Source organism: Hippichthys cyanospilos, chromosome 18 (genome assembly GCF_059441005.1).
Source record: "Hippichthys cyanospilos isolate Australia breed blue-spotted pipefish chromosome 18, RoL_Hcya_1.0, whole genome shotgun sequence".
NCBI lineage: Eukaryota > Metazoa > Chordata > Actinopteri > Syngnathiformes > Syngnathidae > Hippichthys > Hippichthys cyanospilos.
This window is the reverse complement of record NC_142386.1, coordinates 9,758,372-9,784,194: the sequence shown is the minus strand read 5'-3', so window position 1 is coordinate 9,784,194 and position 25,823 is coordinate 9,758,372. Positions and strand designations below refer to the sequence as shown.

The 25,823-nt window shown below is 37.8% G+C and overlaps 1 protein-coding gene across 2 annotated transcripts in view; it reads left to right on the top strand.

The window, feature by feature from the left end:
* Positions 1–25,823, top strand: part of pcdh1a (protocadherin 1a) — a 134,567-nt gene that overhangs the window by 42,141 nt on the left and 66,603 nt on the right. For both annotated transcript variants that reach the window (XM_088441600.1, XM_088441601.1), the window contains exons 2-3: positions 3,564–4,378; positions 4,488–6,671. In XM_088441600.1, coding sequence (XP_088297726.1) covers positions 3,564–4,378; positions 4,488–6,671 — 2,999 coding nt within the window. The remainder of the gene's footprint in view (positions 1–3,563; positions 4,379–4,487; positions 6,672–25,823) is intronic.

Sequence of the window (25,823 nt, the reverse complement as noted above, 5' to 3'; positions counted from 1 at the left end):
AAATGTCAAAACTACAGTACTCTTAGAGGCATTTCTAAATAGTATATCAAGTAACATAGAGCTGTGGTTATGGGGGGAAATGTACACGTGTGCATTGAAGCAAATAATGAAACAATAAAAAATTGAAGTTTCAATGCTTTTTTTTCTTTTTTTGAGACAGGTGAATATTAATTGGTCGAAAAACCTAAAAGTAATGATCACTATCTGACACGCCAAATAGCTATTCCCATTTCCTCGATGCCCTCTTCTTCCTCTTCAGATAGTCTTGGACTCATCCAATTTGTTTGAAATGGAGGTCTTTGGAGATGATTTGCTGATCATCTTACTTGGGATATTATTATATTCTTATAAGCTGTCTTTACCTAAGTGACAACTGTTGTGAGATCTATTTTGAGTTATACGGTTTTAACCCCCCCCCCCCCCACACACACACACACACACACACACACACACACACACACACACCTACACACACACACCCAATATGAGGATTGAAAATAAGGAAAAAAATACTCGTACTTGGAGAAATGCAGTATTTGGGATGCAGCTATCAAGTATTTTTGGTATTAGAAAATCCTACAGAAAAGAATCGAATGTTTTTTATTTGAATAATAAAACATTTTACAAGGTGAAAAACAAATACAGAAGACTGCTTACGTTGGCTGATTGCCATTCAGTGTCATATGCAATCAGAGCAGTGAAACTGAAACAAAGTTAAATCTTCGAAGCTAAACAATTATCTGGAACTGCACAATTCTCAGATAGGTAGTCAATGTCATGTAGTGCATGGCATCCCTCCTACACTAAACATTATCATTTTGGAAAAGGCAAAAAATGTATCACAATATCTGGAGGGAGTGAAACAAGGGAGCAGAAAATATACAAGCTTGATATTGTAGTATAATCATTAAGTCGCACGAACAAGAGAATAAATTTGAGAAGATATTGCCTCCAAACAAAATTCTCCCTATAAGAGAAAGTTTCTTCTAGTCAGTAACATAGCTTTAATGCAATTGCCATGGCAACCTCCAATAATATGTTGTATAGCTAAGTAAAGTGACTTGCCTGCACACATAACAGCATCAATTAGTGTCCCCCTGTTTAAAGCTGTGTTCTCTACAGGAAAGATTATACACATAAGAGATGTGTTTGTGTTGACCAGTCGTTGGCTTTGCTTCTTTAGCATAGGAGTGTGCATTTGGCTGGCTCTTTTAAGATCCTTCAGCTTGAAGTTAGCTAGATAATAAATATGTAAATTATGTTCAATTGAACTCAATTATCGATAAATGCAACTAATATGTCGAACGCTACATAAAAGTTGTGGTCATTGACAGACTCATGTAAGTCCTTCATCAACCAAATAAAAAAATATATATGTATATATTTTATGCTGAGTTATGTGAGACATTCTGCCTGAATCAGCTTGTAGCTGTTCAGGTCGACCACACCATCTGGGTCGGCAGATGATAATCACATTTTTAGGGAGAATAAAGTGCTGAGTTGTTGGAAATTGCAGTCCTTGCAGTTGCTGCAGTTTTAATGTTGCCATTTTGCATTATATTTCATTACTTCACTGAAACATTAAGTCTCCATATTAAGCCCCCGAATCTATTACTACTGCAAAGGCTGGAAAAACTGAGAGGCATACTTTCAAAGAAAGACTTGTGAGATAGTTGTGGAATGTCTACAAAAACCAAAAGTCTAAACATGCTGCTCAAACAACATGATGTTGAATGCAAATGTAAACAAAGGGAAAGAAAATAAGCTCAATTTGCTGTGACTGCGAGGCAGGGTGCCATCTGGAAGACAGGCAAGAGGCCAACTGGAAGATATTAAGTCATGAGTGTCATCAACCATAACAATCATGTCACAATCAAGGCACGCCTATTAGTTCTGTAAATAGATGGAATGAAAATGAGGATGGTTACGTCACACAATGGGGAAAAAAATATATTTTGCAATAAAAAATCTTATAAAAATGTGTTCATTACCAATTACCATGGTTTTAGTGGGAATTATGTAACCACTGAAATGACCAAAAGTATATAAAAAAGTTTTGTTGTATACCACCTAAATATCCACAAAGGAAGTATATTTCATTCTGTGCACAGACATCCATTTCATTGATTTTATTTCCATTGGCTGATTAAGAATTAATTGTATTATGTGGTTCATGATTCAAAAGGGGAGAAAAGACAGCGTTGTTACAGCTTCATTGACAAAGAAGTAATGCTTATAGTGGGCAGGTCGATTATTTCCCCTACACAATCGATTAAAGGATTAATGCATCACTAACACTTAGTGATCAAATGAAATGCCTGGAAATTAGGCAAAATCAAGTGTAATGATCTTGTGATTAAACAACCGGCACACACATACAAATGTGGTAGATGTCTATGCCGAAGTTTTTCATTGCGGAGGACCTTGATACCTCAGGCCAAAGTGCTATATTTTTTTAATTATACAAATAACTCACTCACACAGAACATTTTTGCAATTTGTGGGGAAAAAAAATATGTGGAAGATAAAATGGATCAAAGACCTGCAAATAACCTTCTGTAATTACAATTGTTGAAGGGTTAGAATTCAAACAAAATTATTCCAGTGTTTGAGTTTATCTGTAGCAATGGAGCAGAGAAAGACATTTGAATTGTACAATGAGGCAAGTCCAACTAAACACTAATCCAACCATTCATTTTCTCGAGCCGTTTATCCTCACAAGGGTCGCAGGGTGGCTGGTGCTTATCCCAGCTGACTTCGGGTAGTAGGCGGGGGGCCCCCTAAACTGGTTGCCAGCCAATCACAGTAAAAACTAATAGTGGTCATGGGCCACACTCAAAATGAAATATGTATATACAGATATAAAACATACCATTGTAGGTTAGCAAGGATAGAGATGATTCTTTTTCTTTATTTTGCCAAAACATTCAAAACTATGGCAGTTGTCCAAGTGCTAATGTTAATACATCTGTTAGTGTAATATAATGGCCCTGATTTATGTTACTTTGCACATGCAAAAATTGGTGCAAAGTGATTCCTCAGGCAAACAGATGTGGAAGCCGACCTACCAATTATATACCAATGATCCTATTAAATCAAGCCCTTGGGGCACAAACCTAGGGAATCGCATGCAACAATGTCCACCAACAGAGCGGACAGAGTGACCACGAAATTTAGCAACCACAATTTGGAATCTTAGTAAAGTAAGCCTAAAGTGTGCATTTAGTGATTTTGATATTTGAACTTGATTACGCAACTGAAATCATTCACATGTCTCTTGGGATGTGTTGCTGTAGATCGGTATTGACACACTGCAAATAGTTATCAGTACAGTATAATCCACAGTTTTAATTCATGGCACTCTATTGCTGAGCTATGCTATAAAAATTTAAATTCCTGGACTTTCTTTATCACCCTGGCCCACCAACTTTGTCTTTTGTCTAGTTTGTGATATATGTGAGGACTGACTATTGAATTAAAAGTGTATTGCACACGACATCTGTGCTCATGTAGTGTAGAATGGAAAGTAAACATTAACAGAATTTATCTTTGTCTTTTTACAGGACAATCTTCTCATGACGTCATGGAACAAAATTTAGTAGTGATGCTGTTTTGGCTTCTTGTGCTGCTCTGCAGCTCTACTCACGGCAGCATTTTGTACCGAGTCCAGGAGGAACAACCTCCCAACAGTCTTATTGGTAGTCTGGCCGCAGACCAGGGCCTCCCAGACTCAGGTCATCTCTACAAACTGGAGGTCGGTGCTCCTTATCTACGTGTTGATGGAAAGACTGGAGATATTTTCACCACTGAGATCCCGATCGACAGAGAGACATTAAGAGACTGCCGCTTGCTTGTTAGGGGTAAGCCCTGCTTCCTGGAATTTGAAGTATCGGTTACCGATCTGATACAAAATCAGAGCCCAAGACTCATTGAAGGACGCATCGAGGTTCAAGACATAAATGACAACACCCCGCAGTTCCCTTCTTCTGTGCTGACCATATCCGTCCCTGAGAACACGATCATGGGGGCACTGTTCTCCATACCTTTAGCAACTGACAGAGACTCAGAAAGGAACGGAGTGAGTGATTATGCCCTGACAGCAGGACAAGATGCAGCCACGCTGTTTGGTTTGCAAGTGGCAGATGACAGAGGTGGCAAACTCCCACAGCTTATTGTTCTGGGCAACTTAGATCGTGAGTTAAAAGATTCTTATGACCTCACTATCAAGGCAGTGGATGGAGGAAACCCACAGCGCTACAGCAGTGCTTTGCTGCGAGTGGTCGTCACAGATGCCAATGACAATTCACCAAAGTTTGAAAAATTAACTTATGAGGCAGAAGTGATGGAGAATAGTCCAGTGGGGCATTCGGTGCTGCAGGTAAGATGCCAAATCAGCTAATTATGATCGTCAGTACATTTTTTTCACATAATTCACTTAGAGTAACTGATTTTGTGTGTGTATGTGCGTGTGTTTTCTGTTTCTATAGGTCAAAGCAAATGACTCTGACATGGGTCCAAATGGAGAAATTGAATACACACTTCATCAAGCTGGAGACCCCGTGCCAAAACTCTTACGAATTGATCGGTCTACTGGTATCATCTATGTCAAAGGAGCACTGGATAGAGAAGAGATTGACAGCTTGTCCTTCTACGTGGTGGCAAAAGATAAGGGTCCACAACCAAAAAGCTCAAAGACCTTTGTGACCATTGCGGTGACTGACCAAAATGACAATCCTCCAGCTGTGGAGATCCGTGGAATTGGTCTCGTGACACACAGCGAAGGAGTAGCCAATATTTCAGAAGACATGCCCGTGGGAACAGCTGTTGCTTTGGTGCAAGTATCTGACAAGGATGAGGGAGAGAATGCCGTGGTCACATGTGTGGTGGCAGGGGATGTGCCTTTCCAGCTTCGCCCTATCAGTGACTCATCAAGTGACAACAAGAGGAAATATTTCCTACAAACCACCACCCCCCTCGACTATGAAAGGGTGAACGATTACCGGGTGGAGATAGTGGCTGTTGATTCTGGAAATCCAGCGCTCTCTGGTACCAACTCATTGAAGGTGCGGGTAACTGATGTGAATGATAACTCTCCAGTTTTCTCGCCAACATTGTTTGAGGTAGATTTTGCTGAAGAAAATCAACCTGGAGAAAAGGTGTTGGATGTTATAGCCTCAGATGCAGACAGTGGCACAAACGCAGACCTTCTCTATAGTATTGTGGCAGACACATCCATCAAGGGTCTTTTTGAGATTGAGCCAAATACAGGGGAAGTCAGAGCCCGGAACCCACTTGATCGTGAGCACAAAGAACACTATGAGTTCCGGGTCATCGCAGCTGATAAAGGGTCACCTGTCCACAAAGGAACAGCAAGTGTTGTAATAAAAGTCCTTGATCGAAATGACAACGACCCCAAATTCATGCTAAGTGGCTACAGCTTCTCAGTTTTGGAAAACATGCCTCCCCTCAGCCCAGTTGGCATGGTAACAGTCATGGATGTTGATAAAGGAGAAAACGCTCACGTTCACCTGTCAGTAGAGTCTGATGGAGGGAAGTTTGTTGTTCAAAATGGAACTGGCACCATTCTATCAAGCATATCGTTTGATAGAGAGAGAGAGAGCAGCTACACTTTCCGTCTAAAAGCAGTGGATGGAGGGCAACCACCTAGGTCGTCTTATGTGGGCGTTACCATCAACGTACTGGACGAAAATGACAATGATCCTGTAGTTACAAAGCCCTCCAATTCTTCTTTCAGGCTTTTGTCGCCCATTGCTTCCCCTGACAGCCATGTGGAGATAGTAGAAGCTGAAGATCTTGACAGTGGGCCTAATGCGGAGCTGATCTTCAGTATTGCAGGTGGTAACCCTTACCAGTTATTTCGCATCTCACCATCCAGTGGAGAGATTACTCTAGCAAAGGAGATGGCTCCAAAATATGGTGGACTACATCGCCTGGTGGTAAAAGTGAATGACAGAGGGAAGCCCGCACGTCATGCTACTGCCTTGGTCCACATCTACGTCAATGAAACAATTTCAAATGTCAGCTTAGTGGAGGCTCTGGTTGGACACAGTATTTACACTCCACTAGACAGGGATATTGCCGGTGACCCTGACAATGGCTTTGCCGCACAGCGTAGCAACATTTTGTTCGGAAGCCTTGCTGGAGTAGCAGGTGTCGTCATGCTTATCCTGGTGGTGGTTTTTATCCGACACCGCATCCCAAGAGAAACGAAGAGTGGCTATCAACCTGGCAAGAAGGAAACAAAAGACTTATATGCACCCAAACAGGCACCAAAAAACGTGAAAGGAAAAAGAGGAAGGAAAAGCAAACCTCAGAAATCTCCAAAACCACTCGGGGAAGAGGAGGAGGTCAGCCTCCAAAAAAGTCTCAAGTTCAACCTCGATGCAGTCAATGATAGCCCGAGGATACACCTGCCCCTGACTTATTCACCAGAAAGTCCTGATATAGGTCGACACTACCGCTCCAACTCCCCGTTGCCCTCCATTCAGCTCCAGGCTCAGTCTCCCTCAGGCTCGCAGAAACATCAGGCAGTGCAGGACCTTCCGGCTACCAATACCTTTGTAGGGACTGGAGGAGATGACAACTCTACTGGCTCAGACCAATACTCTGATTACAGCTACAAGACCAGTCAACCCAAGTACAACAAACAGGTAAGCTTTCTGAACAATTGTGATTCTTATGGGCATGTTTCATGTAAAACAACAGAAAAAAAAGGGGAGCACACACAAAAATAGACTATAGACTGGGATGAGAAATGGCATTTTTGTTTCTTTAATGAAGACATCAATAGTCCCAATCTCACTGTTGGCTTGGTTGATACTTTCAGCAGATGCTACCTGACATCTTAGGCGATCACAAGCCTTTGTGGATGGTGTCAGTTTAGCGAACAATCACCGCTGTCAGCTTGAATGACAATATAAGCGAACAAAAGCCACCGGGTGTGTCTTCCTCTAGTGACAGCCTTTGCCTGTAAATGTGTCTTTTTGTAAAAATAATGTTTAAAGATGTAAGCTCCCACCACTTGACAATAACTATTCAATATGATAACATAAAGGCATTAGAGAAAATACCCGATGATTGACAGGCTTTAAAACGTCAACAGATGTTTGAGTTCTCTGACATAACTCTACAGATGTTGTTTCATGTATGGCATCTCTTCTCACATCAGGAAGAACAGATTGACCAAAATATATAATTAAAGTAGCTGCCAAGTAATGTGACAGATGTAGCCTGGTGCCCTTTACTTTAAAATTAATAGTGTTGTTCTTGATGGTGGCTTTTGTTGTATTGAATGTGTTACAGTGTATGATATGTAGTGTTTGCTTGTGTCTGTTGTAAATGCACATCCTATTTATTTATTATACATCTTTAAAATGGGGGTTTACTGATAGTCTGCATCCTGTTGTTGTAAACTAGTTTTATGTATATTTTAATATATTATATGTGTATAAATATGGACCGATATACTGTATTGTATACAGCTGACAGTCAATGGTCCAGTGATAGCTTACAGTATGTTCAGATGCACAAAACAAGCAAAAGGAAAAACTGAAAAACAAACAAACAAAAATACTACAAAAAAAGTCATGCAACAACATCTTTAATAAAGGAGTATAAACTACTGCTATTACTTGAAATGGATGAAGGCGTAGTGAAAATAATATTTAGAACCATCCAAGAAATAGAAGAAAAAAAATTAGCCTTTTACATGCCGATTGTATATCCCACAATCAATAGTTGGTGGATACCAGATATATGTTTTCCACTGCACATTGCGGTAGATGATTAAAAAAATAATAATATATACATTTAAAAATATATATCTGTGGCGACTGGCCAACCAAAGTTTTTGTTTGCTACTAAATGGCTCTCAGGGGCACCATGCACATCAAAGTAGATTCCTTCTTGAAGTAACCCAGCATGTTAAAAATAATTAAAGTGAGTACACTGGGAGCTTTTCACGTATCTGGGTGAGGTAAACATGTCTCTATTTTACCCCAAAAGGTGGGTGTGTATATAAACTAAATGCATAGGGAAAATATTTATCCATATTCTGTTTTATGTAAATATGCATGTCTTGTACTGATTTGTAATATCGTATCAATGATACATGGAATTTCCTTGACTGTGTCAATTAACATACTTGGAAATGTTTGGAAATGTTTGATATATATTTTTTTATATCATCTGCAGGCGTTTCTCATAATGTGACTCAATTTAATGGAATTGATGTTTTAGGAATTATTTTAATCCTGTGAATCGGTTTATATAATATGTGTTTAAACTGCATTTCTTAGTCATTAAAGAAAGTAAATGTCACATGAGGTTATTACACTATTGCTGTACAATCATATTCAAAATAACCTATTTAACAACCAAGATGATGGCAAACATCATTATACAACTTCTGTTTTTTTTTTTCTCTTGTCACATTTGAATGTGTGATATTGTATGATGGTTGCTGCAGGAACCCGTGACTCACATCAGCAATTAGAAGCTGATAATTAGCCCTGTTGGGTCCAAACGCTCACACCTTTTTTCACACTCTTCTAATGAGTGTTCCACATTTGTGTAAAACATGTGTTCGAAGTGACGTCATTAAATTCAGAAGTCAAAGTGTGACGGTCCACTTTGGATGTTCATCTTCCTGCTGTTCCCTAAAGCCAAGCAAGAGGATTTAGAGAGCCTTAGAGGGTGAAGTGAGCCAGTCTTAATTAATCGGGACTATTATTAACAAGGTCCATACTTTGTGAACTTTGGACAATTCATTAACATGGAATTATGTCAAATTCAGACCAACAGGCAAAGGTGGATAGAGTGGGAAGAAATTCAGCTGAAGTGAGAGTATTTTTCTTTGGAAAAACAGATTTATATTGTAAAATTATATGGGCAAATTTAGCCAAAAGAGATGGTCTCATAGTGTCTGTTTTTTCTATTATATCTAAGGTCAACACATGTTCAATCGAGACTTAGCTTAAAAAACACATTTCCATTTTATTTTGAATGACCAGTATGTATACATTTTCACTGATCAAAATTTAAACTGCTTGGATGCACACTAATTTCCTCCTCATTCTTCAGATTTCTCCCCATAAATGTTAGTATGATTTTAATTTGCAGGCTGAAATGCACATTTGTGTCTGCGTAGATTATGAAAATGTGATCAGTAGGAACAGCAACAGGGTGAAGCTGTTAGCGTCAAAGTATGCAAAGTAATTTTCATCTATCAAATCGTAGGCCACTCGATTGGTGCTAGCTAGTGAATAATGTACTGTATGCTAGATGCAGCTATAACAGAGTCCGAGCCACCAGGAAATACTGGCAACAGTTGCTGCATGACCATGTCATTATCGGTGTAATTCAGTTGTTTGTTAGTGCCCTAAATTGGCGATTCAACATTATTTCACAAAAGTGTAGTGTTGTTTGTGTCAAGAGTCGGGAACAACAGATGCAGTAGAAAGAGTAGACAAGTTGTTAGACCACAACAAGCTGCTGAGAACAACTTAGAAAAAGTGTTCCAAGGCATATGTGTCCCTATATTTTTGGTAAACTAAGATTTATTTTGAAGGTGGCCTTTCCACATTTCCTGCATTTTTTACCACCATAAAGAGCATTAAAAGGGGTTGCTACAGTTATCTTGACATTTGTGTATGTGTGTGTGTTTTGTATTAATAAACGGGTATATGGGGATAAGGAAAAAACAAACAAAAACAAAAACATTTTTTTAAACCAACATATTCAATTTACTCAAGGGATTTTTTTTCACTGAGTCCCAAGCCAATATTTTTCTGTTTCTGCCATGCTTAAGGTAAATTAGATGTGTGCATTTTGAAAGGCCTCACTGTGTATATTTTTACCACGAGCTTTTGAATTTCGTCTGCAGGAACAATCGAAATTAGAAATGTGTTTAAGCATTGTTGTAGTATATACTGTATTCCAGTTGTTTGGCAGTGCGTGGTGGGCAGCTGTGTCTCCCTTCCATGCGTTTTTATTGGCAATAATTTATGACATCGCAACTTGTGCAATCCGTGGGCAAAATTCGGCCACTCTTACAAATGTATAAATGTACCCCGTTTGTAGTGGCCCTTTGTCATTATCAACTAAAATGATCCATACAATGTGATATCTTAACTCTTGACTCTGTTTCAAAATGGCAACATTTGAATTAACTCATTAAATTGTTACCATCACTGTAATATAAGTGATAATACAATAAATAAATAAAAAAAAGCCTTACTCTAAGTAAATAAAGCTGTAGCATACAGCAATGGGATTGTTTAATACTGTGAAAGAAAATGAAAGGATATGAAAACAACGAGGTTTAAAAGCCAGAATACATTTTCCTTTTCCCTCTGATTTATTGTGTGGACAGGGTGCTTCAGTAGAAAGGAAAGTATCGTCAGAGCACAGAGGTATACTGAGTTTTCATGCTCCATTTTTCTTTAGTACATACTGCCGTTTTGATTTAATTTCAATGAGACATTTTATGTTTTCATTTCTTTTTAAATTTAATCAATCATTTTACGGCTGATCGTCACACGGCACTAGCATGGGTGTATGTGTAATTCTGCCCTCCATGAGCATCCGGCTGTGAATGAAGTTTGGCAGGGAGCAAGTGATTCCTCACAGAGTCCCATCATGAAATTTCCTTGCAATATTTTTGATTATTATTATTATAATCGATGTGATTCCTCATCGTACTCATCATGTCAACCTTTGCTATCTACATGAAGTGACAACATCGAGGCACAAACATTTCTCCAAACCATGATTCAATGACTATTTTCTGGCCCAAAATGGAGGAAGAATATCATTCATACTCAATAAAATTACTTGAGTATGAGTACAAAGTATGCTCCAGTGAAACTTACTCTAACAAGAAAGTGAACGCCCCACTTTTGCCAGTAACTGGTATGTTTACAAAACGTAGACTTGAGAGAAACCTTGAAAACATTCATTCTTCTATCAGTGGGCAATGCAAGAACAAGTTTTTATCCATTATGTTATTTCTCCAATATTCTCCAATATATCTGGCTTTCAGCATTTTTCAGACAGTCGTGAGACAAACACTGACACCCACGCAGACACAAAATCTCTTTGTACACCACATGTTTTCTTGTCTTGATTATCCAGAATAAGAATTCTAAAATCAAAATGTGGATTGTCTTTGCTGAAATAATTCACCCTTTATGTAATCATTTTTCTATTGTTTCCTGGCCTCAAAACAAGGTACTTAATTATGCATTCTTTGAAAAACGGCCGTCATAGCACAATAGGGAAACCAATTCACTGGGTTGTGACTGCGGTTGTATAATTACACCTTTTTGATTATGGCATTGATCGTAACAAAATAATTAAAAAAAAATAATCCTCTAAGATTTAATAATCATCCATCTGAATTTGAGACCGTACATTACCCCTTCTACTTAGCCGTCCAGTGTATACAAAATTTGTGTTTTTTCATGTATTTTGAAAGATACAATTTTCTTGTGTGTGTTTGAAGGATATTTGTTCATACAGATATTTTTAACTGCAGTTTCCAGAGTGATGGTAAGCCCAAAAATAATGATGCCAATACGTTTTTTATCAATCCAGTAATATACAGTTAAATGAGTCATTTACAAACTGAACTAGCTATTTAATAACACATTTTGTTAACATTTCTGTATCGTCATGTGTTGGTGGTTTGAACTGATTTTTTTCAGATGAGGCAGAGTCAAACAAACCAAAATGTATCATGACAAACTTAAAATCTGGCATACAGACGAGAGACTGAAACGGAGCTATGATGAAACAAATGTCCCTTTTGATTGATTTGTAATGCAAAGGCAACAATTAACATTACAGTAAAAAAAAAAAGGACCATTTGTTTAAAAGTTCAAGTACTACCGAAATGTACCTAACCCTTAAATAAACAAAAAAATCTTGACTATTGCTACTACAAATTTAGATTACTAATAAAACTGGTTGTGAGGTTCCCAAATACTTTTCAATTTCAACATTAAAGTGGAAATTGGGTGAGTTAGACATGTACCGTCATGGCTGGATTATCATAAAGATGATACAGACTCTCAAGAGACATTGTACTTTTAAAATCATTTTCGTTTGAAATGTTTGTCTATAAACAACAGGTCATTCATGAGGGAGAGCAATACTACTCTTTTGACTCAGTGTTTCATAGGTAATGGAATTTATTTCACAAATTTTATTCTAAGTCAATTACAGGAAAATCGGTAGACAGGATGGATGAGACGTCAACAACGCAGACATCAGTTCTGACAGAGCAATTGATGAACAGTTTTGAGTGAATGGTCTTTCCAACTTAATAAAAAAGAAAAAAAAAAAGCAAAGCAGTTGATTCAGATGAGGCAGCAGCAAGATTAGTACAGTGCATTTTATGTCCATTCTGATTGTAACCCAAAAGATGAACATGCATAACTTTTTGTGAGAAGTTTACATGTCTACTATGTTAAAACTTTCAGTCACAGAAAATACATCATTTACTGAATATGTTCAAAAAAGTGAACCAGAAAAAAATGCTTTGGTGTCGTACACTGTGACAGCTAACCGCTATAATGATCTGGTTGAATGAGCAGTGGCCCACTAACATTGTTCAAGAGATCTGAGTAAAAATCTACAAAAAAAACAACCAAAAACTTGCAAAGTTACCAAGTGTGCAAAGTTACCAAGTGTGCTAAGTGAGAAGAAACTATTTAGGTCTGAATTTGATAACGACTGGACCAGCCCCAAAATATTCACATTGCATTGCCAAACAGTTTTTGAAGTTTTGGGACGGACGGGCAAGGCATGTGTTTGAGTTGAGTCTTGTAAAATGATGCATATGTTTTCCTCAGCATACTTACATTCTCCTCAAAACCTTTTTAACCTCCCAGACTGAAGTGTTTATTCGAGTTCCTTTCGTTACGCATGTGCTGGCAACCAATATTCATTACAACATTTCCGTTAGCAAGTAGATTATGTACAAAAATGTAAATTGTCTGGATGTGTTCTCCCAAACACGCATTTAACGCCACTTGGGCTTTTCATACAGTAAAACTTTTCACAAATAAATAAAACATTGCTGTTTACATGGCCAAATCAGTCCAAAGTTTTTCCTTCAACCCAGAATGAAACGTCTGTGAAATGTGAAACTCTCTACAGATAAGATGGGTGTGTATTTACTCTTGCACAGTCGGTACAGTGTAGAGGCCCTACAAGGGCCTTTTCTCCTTACTTTGACATTACAAACAGTGATGAGACGGACACCCTTTATTACCAGCGTGGACGGTGCTGCCGATTCAATCTACGATTGAAAATCTTTCCTTTTAAGTCCAATGGAAAGCCAGAAATGTAACAATGTAACATTACCTTTTCGTTTTCTTTTCGCCTCAATTTTATATGCTCGTTTTGTGATCGGCACATGTCAGATTCCTGTTATTTAGTCCCCCCCCCCCAAAAAAAAGAGCAACTCCTCTAGGTAAAGCTGTGTGAAGGCTCAGCTTTCTGATGGCGTTCCCCTCAGCTGCGATATTATATCACCACACATCCCAGCCTCCTTACCTTCTGCCAGGCAGATTACTGCTTTTATCAATAAGCAGCTTAGCACCAAAGTGTCCCTCAATAATACGCCATGGTATTTTTCTTCCTCTGGCAGCTTTAATGTCTTTTTAGGTGTCCCCCCCCCCCATTACAGATTCTCATAACCTTCCATTTCTGTGTTTTCACTCCCACAACACTTTCCACTTTATTTAACCCTCTCGCTGAGAGAACCTACTGATACATTATGTATCCTTCTCTTCAGGTCACATTAGGAACCTAGAAATGGCCCAGGAGGGCCAGAGAGGAGCATCCCCATCAGACATACTGCCCCATTAGAAGTCTGCACCGCACTATAAAACCCATTAAGGTCCATTAGGGAAGCGTTCTGGTCCACAGACACCTGTAAGGCCAGTCAGACTCAAAGGTGCACGCTTACAGATGGTATAAAACTGATTTGATTTGTCATTAAAATGCCATCTATTATCGCTATACCCAACAGCATGTCAGTAGTATTTTATCAAAAAAAGCATTTTGGTTTCAGAAATGCAGCTGTTGGGTCATGATTACGTTCAACTCAAAGACGTTTTAACTGTAGACTAATTAAATGATGTTTCTCATTAGAAAGGCAGTACATAATGCACGATATCATAAAATGTAAATCAGCGCAAGAATCAGTGCGCTTAAATAGATCCCATCAGAGATTTCACACACACTTTTAGAATTTCTGAGCATTCTCTTTAGCAAATGCCAGCTCGGTCACCTCCTCTATTGGGAACAACTGCATGCAGCTGTGAGGTTTCAGCACTGTGACTGGCGCACTGCTTATTATTGCTTGATGAGCTTGACCCAAATTTTCCACAGACCGACACATTTTTCAAAGTGACGTTTAAAATCTAAACACTAGATCAGCTCAAGAGTGAAAACCTGGCTTGGTGACAAATTCAATGTTAATTTTTTTTAACCCTTTTTTTCCCCCCAGGGGAGACTTTTTTGACATCCGGTCCACCATTGAGTATTTGGGATATGTTTCTTGCACAAAATGAATAAACATTGTGAGATTGCTAGAAATGTGCACATATTCTTTTGAAGCATTTCAATATGCCTCATGCTGACATCAAAACAGATGTATTGGATTACTGCCTAACAAAATGAGTTTCTATTAGATGAAGCGGAAAGTTTTTGACAAACTAATTCTGCACTAATGGCTGTGTGTATATGTGAAAGTGGTTGGGCGAGTATCATTGTGTTGTAAAGTAAGCGGGGAAGTTGGAGTAATGAACAATCTTCTAGTAAATGAAATAATGAATGAATAACAATCTTTCCATAGTATGTAGTAATATGATGTGGAGCTTCTAAGTAATTTGCCAAACTGTCAAATCTAAACACATCTCTGAGCTGCTGCTTTCAATAAACGAGCTCCTGTTACCAAGCAATAGAACAACCATGGCTGCGTTATTGATGTTTGGTGGAAAATAAAAGATAAGCAGTTAATAAATCACCAGCAGTAGAGATGAATGTCAACGTATATGAAATGATGGGAAAGAAATTAAAGTTTATTGAATGAATAGTCGTTCTGTCAAATTGGCAAAGGTGCTTCTTGGAAGAAAAAAAACGTCCTCAAAATAAAGTGAGACTCTCAATCTAGACATATATATATATATATATATATATATATATATATATATATATATATATATATATATATATATATATATATTCCTCCCTAACTTTCATCCATGACAACCAAGCCTGAGCTGAAAATTTTTTTTCCTCTAAAAAGTGGCTCCAAGATGTTCCGTGACTTGAAGTTTTCAGTCAGCCATTTATGTGACAAGTCTGAAAAGGGAACGTGAATGTGGCACAACTTATTGCTAACAAACAAGCTAGTCGAGAAGCAATAGCTAATCGCCCTCTCGCTAGGTGGTAAGACAAACTGTAGGCAATGCAAGCTTTATGTAACAGTTTTCTCCCCGTCTTTCATAAAGCTAAGTACACTCGTCTCATGCCGTTTATGAGGATATTTGTTTGATTACTGAAGCGACTTAGACTGGCTCTTGTCTTCCTTGGACTATTTAAAGGTTTCCTGAACGAACCACGCAAATCATAACTGAGGGAGTGATGAAACTTTTCAATGATGAAGGATGGCTGTGTACACACAGACAGTGCGCTGTGTGTATATATATATATATATATATATATATATATATATATATATATATATATATATATATATATATATATATATATATATATATATATATATATGTATAGGCAACAGGTGCCCTATGTCAATGTCACCACTATTAAGTCTTTCTTAGTGCCCTGAAATGGTGATTGAATGTGATTTTTGAAAAAAACAAAACAGTTTTGTATCTATCAAGAGTCGGAATCTCCTTTTGCACTAAAGAAACCAATCAGGTTGTTGAATGCTCCCGGGAACAACTTCAAAGTAAAATTGTGCCAAAGCATTTTTGCTCGTATATTTTCTAGTGAACTAGTTTATTTCTAAAATGTTCTTCTAGTGGTATTTCCGGCGTGATTTACTATTATGTAGATCATTAACAATTGTTGCTGCGATTGTTTTGACAGATTCTGTTACTGGCGTGTTCATTATCAAGCGGGCGTAAAAAATGCCTATAGCATTTTTCGTACTTGAATTTGATGACTCGTTCCATCCCTATCGAGAGTATTTGTGAATACTTTCACTCAAGTTTACGAATCAACATTGGCAGCCCCACATTTCGATACACTTGGGTGCAGCAATTGCGGGCATACCTACATAATAGCTAGTTCAAGTTAATTACACTTGCGTACACACATTTTCCACAGGGGAACAAACATGCAAAATAATTGCCAGCAGCTTCATGCTTCTTATGCCAAAGAGCATTTTAAAACCTTTGAGAGGGTTTTCCTGAGGAAGCACTACTATAGCATGCATTACATTTCCTTGGTTGAGGTAGATATCCGGCCAATAAAAGCTCTTCTACAACTTTGTCAACATGCTACCGCTTCTGCGGAGGAGTTATATTGCATCTAACAAGATGCTGTATTTACAGTATACGGTATGCAATAGGATATCTATTTAGATCAGCGTCCTTTCAAGGACAAACATTTCACATTAATTTATCTGACAAAACAAATGCCAGAATCCACTCAGGCAAGCCATTGGAGAGATAATTTACCTTCAGGCTATATGTAGCGACTGCTGCTGGGACATGTATTTGATTAAGCTCAATGAACATGTCCACACAGGCAGACAGAATTGTGTGAGTGCAGAGAGCAGTCTTGCATGGTTTTAATCCCCAGCGATGGGAGGCAGGGCAGGTGCTGGCAGAGGTTGTAGGATGGAAGATGATGGGGGGGATCGAGGCCCGGGTCGTGGGCCAGATCCCGTCCTTGCATTTATGAAGGAGAAACTAACTGATGTGACAGTGACAAATGAAGTAACTCCACGTCCCCAACTGCCACTTTTATGCCTCTCAAACTCCAGGAGTCTCTTCCCAACCCACCCACTATTTTCTTCTTGGGTGCTCTCATCCCTTCAAGACTTCTTTATTCTTACCTACTGAGAGCTTTTCAGCTTTCACTCTCCACTCTGTGCTAACGTATTTTTAACTTTCGCTTTGTACATCGTGTGGTGCTCTTTCACATCTCTACCTTCCTTCATCACCCCCTCCTCTCCTTTCTTTTTGCTTGTGAAGTCTTGGAATATTTTGCACCAGGAGATGAGCCATGCTGGATAGTGTCCAATGAAAATCTGACATCCGTAGTGTTGGTTAACATATTGCCGGATGTGGCCTTCAAAATGATCACGTTGCCATCAATTGGATTACATTGGATTATGGATCAAATGTATTGACCAAATCCTGGACTTTGGTGTATTTCTGGTGAAGTGATTCTAATTGATGATTAAAATGTCATGCATTGCTTTCATAACAACCTTATTATGGAAACATGCCTTGCTACACAATTCTAAATCTTGCAGTGTTAAAACTGCAAACAAAATTAGAATGGAGCCTCACTTTAGTAATCCTCCCCCATCCCTCATTATTTTCATACTTTTTTAGTCTCGAGATCTGTCCAATTCCATTTATTGCATTTTCACTTACTTTCGCTTGTGAAATGTGTGAGGATTTTTTTTCCTCAAATTTTTGGCAGTGGATATGGTGTGATCGCATGTGGAAGTGTGCTTGCGATGACTGTGCCCAGGAGATTTACACCTCTGTGGTCAATTCTTGATTTCTGTTCAGTTGTTTTTCAATTACTTCGATGGGTTCTTAAAAAAAAATAATTATAGGTACAAGATAAGGCCAGAAAAGGTTCATCTTTTCATGGATCATCTAAAATCACAGGTGTCAAATGTATGGCCAGCGAGCCGGGTCCAGCCTGAAAGATGATTTTGTGAAGCATTTACAAAGTAAAATAAAAGTAAGACGACCAAACCATTACTCTGCTGTAAATAATTAACAGACAAAAAAACCTACTTTTACAAGCAACACCCAGTTGAGCACTGCTTGTTACACGCGGAAGTGATCAGTAGCCACTCTTGTGCAAGATAGCTATTGCTAATTGGTTGTGACACATAGTAGAACACTTCACTAGCTTTCATGTTAGCATTAGCATCGAGCTTCGTTGTGTTACTCCTCAGCTCTGGTGTAATAGTTCGTTTACCCCGAAGAGTTTCACAGTGTTCGGGTGTCGCCATCTGGAAGAATACCAAGACATTCAGCGATTGTCATTGTTGGATTAAAGACAACCAGTCTCGTATTTGTTTTCAGATTTATTTACAGCTCAGCATTTCGTGCATAGCACTTCCGTATTTTACAAGCTACATGAGTTTTCTACTTCTTCCGTCATCTATATCATTACATGGGACATCCAGTGTCCAGGAGCACCATTTTTTTTCTGTTTATGTTTCTTTGCACACCACTGTACTCCTTGAAAAGAAGTTAGATAACTACATAATTTGATTTGGAAATTTTTCTTGTATTTTGTAATATATTCATTTATTCATTTTTTTCAATTATTTGTTTGTAAGTTAATCTTATGTTTTATGTACAAAATATGTATTTTAAGAACAAATGAAAAAACATCGAGGAAAATTTCTCATGACTTCATAAAATTTAAGAAAAAATATTGGGCTATGTAGAGGACCAAAAAGGAAGGGTTTTTTTTTCTTCTTTTTAAACCAGTAATCTTTATTTTCCCATATATGTATTTTACAAGAATATATTTACAGTTTGATGGGAATTAGGACCAGGCTGCCGCACATAGCAAAAGTCGACATACAAGTGACACCAATTTAAGTTATATATGATGATTTTACCAGTCCGACCCAATTAACAATAGATTTGCCTGCATGTGGTCCATGAGCTAATATGAGTTTGACCCCCCTGAGCTAAGTTATGTACTACTTTCAGGTCACGGTTTTGTACCGTTTTAATCCTTTAATGGTTGGATAAAGACATTCTCATTAACCAATAAATACATCTTTGTATTTCTTGTTTATTAGAGATATAAATATCAAAAAATTATCAATTTAAAGAAGAATATCTGAAATTTGAGTTAAAAAATAAAAAAAATAAAAAATATTCTCCTTTTCTACAATTCAGGACAAGTGTTTAATGTCAATGATTTTATAAATTAAAAAATATATAGTAAAAAATAACAAAAGTGTTTTTATAAAATAAAGAACAAAAAAAATACTTTGTGGTCAAATTTTGAGCTCTTGCCAGTTTGTTTGTTTTGTTTTTTTTCTCTTGCACATATGCGATACCATTTCATTTACGGCCTAGAAAGTGATTCCCTGCATCAAAACATGTATTGGTGAGTAGAATTGACACAGAAGAGTGTCATTAAACAGGAGATGGTGAAGTAGCACAAAGGATGAAGGAATAGCTCAGCAGTGATTATTGTTGAGGTTTAATGACTGTCTTGCTCCTGTAATAGACCTTCTGGGCTGTTGAAATGAGATGCCAAGCAGAGAAGACAATTAATTGCTTGGCTTCCTTTTGTCCCTGCCCCCATCCCCATGTGTATTGGGCTGAAACTTGATAAGATAAAGGCTTAGGGCCACCCTAATACCTTCAGACACTCATCTCTCTATCTTGAATTTATTGTGGGTGCATTGTTTGAGTCAGGTGGCCCAGCGCTGCTATTTGATACGCAGGAGGAAACATCAAATAATATGGAGGTGCACAATGGCACCTACAGCTTTTATTAGATAACGCTGCACATATAATATAGCTTGAACACATTTAGAATAATCTTTGCAGGGTTTCTGCATAGGATAGATATTTTGTCATTTTGACGAAAAAGAAAAAAAAAACAGAACAAAACAACAACGACAAAAAACATTCTGAAGTAGAATTTACGGTTCTGTCCTGCCCTGTGCAATACAGAGCGGTTTAGTGACAAGTTATTAATAACTACAGTAGATTATCATATGAAAGGCCTAAGCTCCCCCTATGGGCCGATCTGCATCTAAAAACGCTCATTGCATTGTTAATGTGCATCACATCGCTGATCACTGGTGTGTGCAATTAATTTGCGTTGCTTGCAGGAAACAACTAATCAGTGTGATTTTCAAAATGTTTAAAAATGCATCACTCAAGTTCCTTCAAATGCTGATTGGTAATCAAAACCTCAGGCCGCCTATTAATCTGACGCGTCTTCCGGAGGCAATTGTATAACAGCGTTTTTTTCATCGGCGGTCGACTAATGAGCAATAATTTAAAGACAGCTGTAAACGAGTGGCAGACCTAAAATTAAACTCAACATCCGTCTTTGTGTTTTAGAGTCCTATGACGGCAGAGTTGCAACAATTATGGCAACCGCACGAACACTTCAATGCCACGGTAATACTGCGCACATTCCTGTTCATAAACATTAAAAATGCATCGGTCTTCTAAATCATTATGATGCAAATGTGAGTCTGTTAAGCAGCAGTACATAGCACACATTAAATGAGTGCAAATCCGTCAGGCAGAGCTAAGAAATACACTGTGCCGAATGTAATTGGAATAATAACGAGCGGACCGCACTATTCAACGTATGGTCGACACAATACGCGTTGGAGTCGAATCGAAAACTAAATAAGAAAGCGGCAAGATGTTTACCACACCATATTCATCTGTGTGCACACAATGTAGCAGTGTTATCAAGAGGACAGCGTGCAGCCGGTAATGGAAAGTGTGATAAATAATACAATCTCAAAGAAATACTGCAATTCAGTTAAATATGCAGGCATCAGGCTCCTAATGCCTGCATAGAGTTGCAATATAGTGTGTCGCATATTTGCATTATTTTAAAAGATTATACTCACCGAATTGATTTAAAATCGGATGTAATTTTTCCTTCTGCTTTAATATGAATGTGCTGAAGCGGTGCAGTGTGAAATTTCAGCCCTCAACATAATGACGCTGGAGCTGCAGTGACTCACATAGGAAAAGGCTTGTTTCTGGTCTGCAGCCATATGAAATGTCATCTGAAATTTGACAAGATATGAAGAAGCAATCCCCTTTGAGGGCTCCACTGAGCTGCACATTTTCTTATATTGTTCCCGTATTATAATTGAGCCCCTTACGGGTGACCCGTGTCTTTCTGAGATAAAACTAATTATTGCCAGAAGAATTACTGTTAGCCTCTCTGTCTTCAGGTCAGCATAACTGTTAGCTGCCTTGTTACAATAACGATGTTGCCATGTGTCACAGGGTTTTGCCTTTTGAAGCATTGTTGCAACACAACTAAGACGGGCTCTGACAAAAGGGCCCCCGTGTGTCAAATTATGAAAATTGTGTTGTTCGTCATGTGATGTGTTTTCACAATATTATGCTCATGTATCTGAAAATTAATTTTGAGATATCGATATATTCTAAGTCTACACTAAACCCTTTGAGCAACAAACTAGTAAAATGTACATATTATGTCTTTATCTTTAAACATCAACAAACTACAACCATATATATATATATATATATATATATATATATATATATATATATATATATATATTAGTTTTATTTTCTGCTGAAGAGTAACATTTTGCTGCATTTATATAAAGGAATGTCATTTGAGACAAGGATTTCCGGCTTATTCGTTGACAACTTTCCGGGGATGCATTAGATAGCTAGCCGGATATTAACATGTTATAAACATGTTAGCATCCATGCACATTATCTTCTAATCTCTTCTTTTCCTACATTTTGAACTAAATTCAACGAACTGTGGACCATTTTGCCAGAGCAGGTCACATTATATTTCAGTCATGGTTGTCAGGTTTTTTTTTTCTTTTTAATTTGAATTGAATGTTAATTTTCAGGTATGACCCTAAAGCCGACATATTACTTGTAGTGCTGTATCTCGTAGTGTGCTTTTTATGAGAAAAATTAACAATTTCACTGGCAGCTCAGTTGAATTGCATCTCTGACGCCTATAGCCATCAACAGCAGTAACTGCTATATAGGACATGATGCTTTTTTCTGCATGAGTCTTCTGCGTCCACTCCATTGACTGACTATCACGCGTGTAATACAGATTCAAACCCTGAACATTTTCTATTTGATTCCGGCTATTTCAATGATTGGTCGCACATTTGAGGCTACATCTCCTGCTTCCTTGGCTGGCACGCAAATTGATGAACAATTGCTCCAAGGCATCTTGCAACAGGATTTTCTGATTTCCCCTTCAAATCGAACCATATGCATCCTTGATGCATTCACTTTTGCTTATTGTATCACAGTTCTGCACCACAAGTCACCAGTGCACTTTCTCACTGTTTTTCCACTCACTGCTTCAGACACACCCACCTATTTAAGTCTTTCCAGATCACTTACTCACTGTGAGATTGGTCACTACATGTCCACCTATGACTCTCCATCACTTCTCTGTGAATTGATCTTTCGTTGATGAAACTGCTTGCTCTGATCGTCCTGCCTCATTGTTCTCCATGGAAACCCTTCAGGCTTTTGCCCCCAAAAACTTGTTCTGCCAATACTCTTTTTACTTGTCCCATGGCCGTTTAGTGTTTTTTTGACACTGGGAATGAAGTGTGACTTTCCTTGTCCAGAAATGTGTGGATTATGTCACATTACATGACCTGGTCCCCTTCCCAATCTTCAAATACTCTTTGTATTGACTTTGAAGTTAACTGTAGCTCCCCTCACCCATTTGTTTTTGGACTTGTCACAGGTGCTATGAAAAGTAATTTCCTTTGTCCCGGTGTACTGCATTTGGATTCTAGACACACTCGTGAGACACTGGCAGTTTATCTGTGGATATTTATGGTTTATACTCTACCATAGCAGCATTGCATCGCAAATTCAGATTAGGTGTTCCTTTTCTGTCTGTTGTATTGTGTTTTCAATAAATGCATCTTGTGTTGTTATTTTCAAAACTCCAGAATTTGAGTTTGACAAGATAGATTAAATTTGCAAGAATATCATCTTCCCCTTCAATATTTTACTGTAATGTTTTATTATTAATTTGCAAATAAAATACAATGTTGTAATATATTTTAGCAATAAATTGGAACTTCCTGTTATTTTAAATCATCAGTGACACCTGGAGGGTTTTGTCCAAGGAAGGTGGGGCCATTTCTATCTAGAATTGAAATAAACAGTTTCACATTGAAATGTAATATGATTCAAGGACGGTGCATTATCAAATGCATTTTTTCCCCATTTGGTTCACTTAACCCTTGCACCTGCAAGGGTTAAGGTACAGGTTTTTCTCCCACTCCTTCGATATTTAGCATTTCATACAAAATACAAAGCAATTTAAGATGACACTAAGAAGCTGAAATTTCACCAAGATTGTGACAACGCAGCAAAGGCACAAACACTTAGTTTTACTGTGTGAATGTGATGTGAAAGAAAATGACCTATAAATGAGTTTAAGAGTTTGTTCAAAACATTTTTTTAATCAGTTTACATTAGTCCCCAAGGAAAGGGACCTTTCAAATCAAAACAACATAATGAAGTGTTATGTGTCTTTGAAATGCTGGCAAAAAGCAACATTAAAGTATTAGAGACTACAAATGAGCCTCACATCTTAAAAAAAAAAAAAATGTGGGAAATCGGTTTGTTGCAAAAAATCCACATTCCCGGACACTTAATTAAGTACACTCTGCTTGTTCAGGTTTGGACCTCCCCCTTGTTGTCTTAAAGTGCCTTAATTCCTTCTGGCATTGATTCATTAAGAGGCCGAATGGACATGATCACAGAATGGAGCCGATGCAGATTTGTAGACTCAAATCTCTTGTCCACATACCAAAAATTCTGTATTGGATTGAGTTGTGACAATGGAGGCCACTCAAATTGGGTTTAAAAGGAAAAAAATAAATAAAAATGAAATAAATGGACTCGACGAGATAAAAAAAATATCCCACATTGAAAAAAACACCATCAAACCACCATCATGACCCTTTGATGAGAAAGTAAAGATACACAATAACTTCTACCATTCACATAGTCTTACAATTTATCCTTTTCAGCACAAGACGGGGTTGGTCAGACTTGCAGACGTTTGGTCTGACTTGTGCCGTGCATTGAAGAGGAGGTCTGTACTTCTCAATACCCATTGCTCCATCAATAACACTGTGAGTGAAGATGTTAGAGATCAAAGTAGCTTCTGCCAGAGAGAAATCTGTACTGATCAATGCCAGACACCTTATGTTATGTGGCAAAGCAAAGTAAAACAAACACAGGTCAATAACTCTTTCGGCTTTTCACGTTTCCTGAATAAAAACCGAGCTTTACAGTTCAATGTATAATCACAGTAACAAGCAGCACCAGCTCAGCTTGACTCTTAGATATTTCTCCTGCAGCACTTCTTGTATACAGCCAGGCATGCTTTACTTTTAAAACTGTTTGTAAAATCACCGGGGCTTAAATATCACTTATTCTATCGATTATTCCATTGATTATTCCATGAAATAATCAAGTAATTTACTGCCCCGGGCATCCACCGAAAATGTACCGTAATAAACAAAAATATTATTTTGCATATATGGTGTACACACACATATATATATATATATATATACATATATATATATATATATATATATATATATATATATATATAAAATTTACCAGTCCAGGGTGTGACCCACCTGGATGGATGGATGAATTTACTAAGGTTGAACGTACGTGAGTGGATATAAATACTCGTAGTTCCTAATCTACACATAAATGATCAGACACCGACAAAATATACAGTTAGCAATTGTGATTAGCATTAGCATGCTAGTAAATACAATTAAATTTTGAAAAAATACCATAAAATACCACTACCATTAAATCTCTCATACAACATAATGTTCTGTGTACATTACACATGTAATAATGTACAATGCTTCAGTAATATTCCGCAACTAAACCAATGAGGGGTGTTGCCAGTTAGCAACAACAAGGTGAATAGCTTCCTCTTTTTCTTGAGCTTCTTTTTGACTAGCAGACTCGGCATGTTTTCGTGCTTGAAAACCCACTTTAATTTGAACAAGCAAGCCACTGTAGATTTTTTTTCAGTGACAGTTATATTCCAGGACAATACAGCCGAAGTGCTTTTGAGCAAGTTTACATCTTTGTTTTCTTGCAACACTGCATATAACTGTAAGAAAGGTCCATGATCCCAACATGGTTCCATGGTGAAGCTTCTAGGCTAATATTTAGTTGATCTCTTTTTGAAGTTAATTGACCTGATTTGGTCAACTTTTTCCCCTTGCTCTAGTTCTAAAAAAATCATGTAGGCACCCATGTTTTAAAACTGAGATGGAATATGCGAAGAAGCTGTCATACATTCTTCATAAGGCATCCTGTAATTCTCCTTCGTAAAATTGAGGACCAGATTTAACTCCTATTTATAATACATTACAAAATAAAGACCGTTAAAGTCGTTTAAAATAGTATCTGTTAAATGTTGCTTATTCATTCAGACAGCAACGTCCCTCACTGCATTTTGTCCACAAAAAGAATAGTTCACATTTTCTGCTGTTCCAGTTGAATATTGAGCGAAATCAATCAATCTGGGCTTCTTTGTGCATCTATTCAATTTTAGCCACGGGCAGTTTGGTCTTGAGCATTCATAACACTCCTCGTAAATTTAATGTGAACTGAGAGAATGTGAACTGGCTCTGCGATACCAGGCACAGGGCCTGTGTAAATTAGCCTTGGATTTGCATTAATTGAAAAAAAAAATCAACAGAACATCTCAGGCAGAACTGAGTGCTAAGCACATTTTACACAGAAGGCTCATTTTACCAA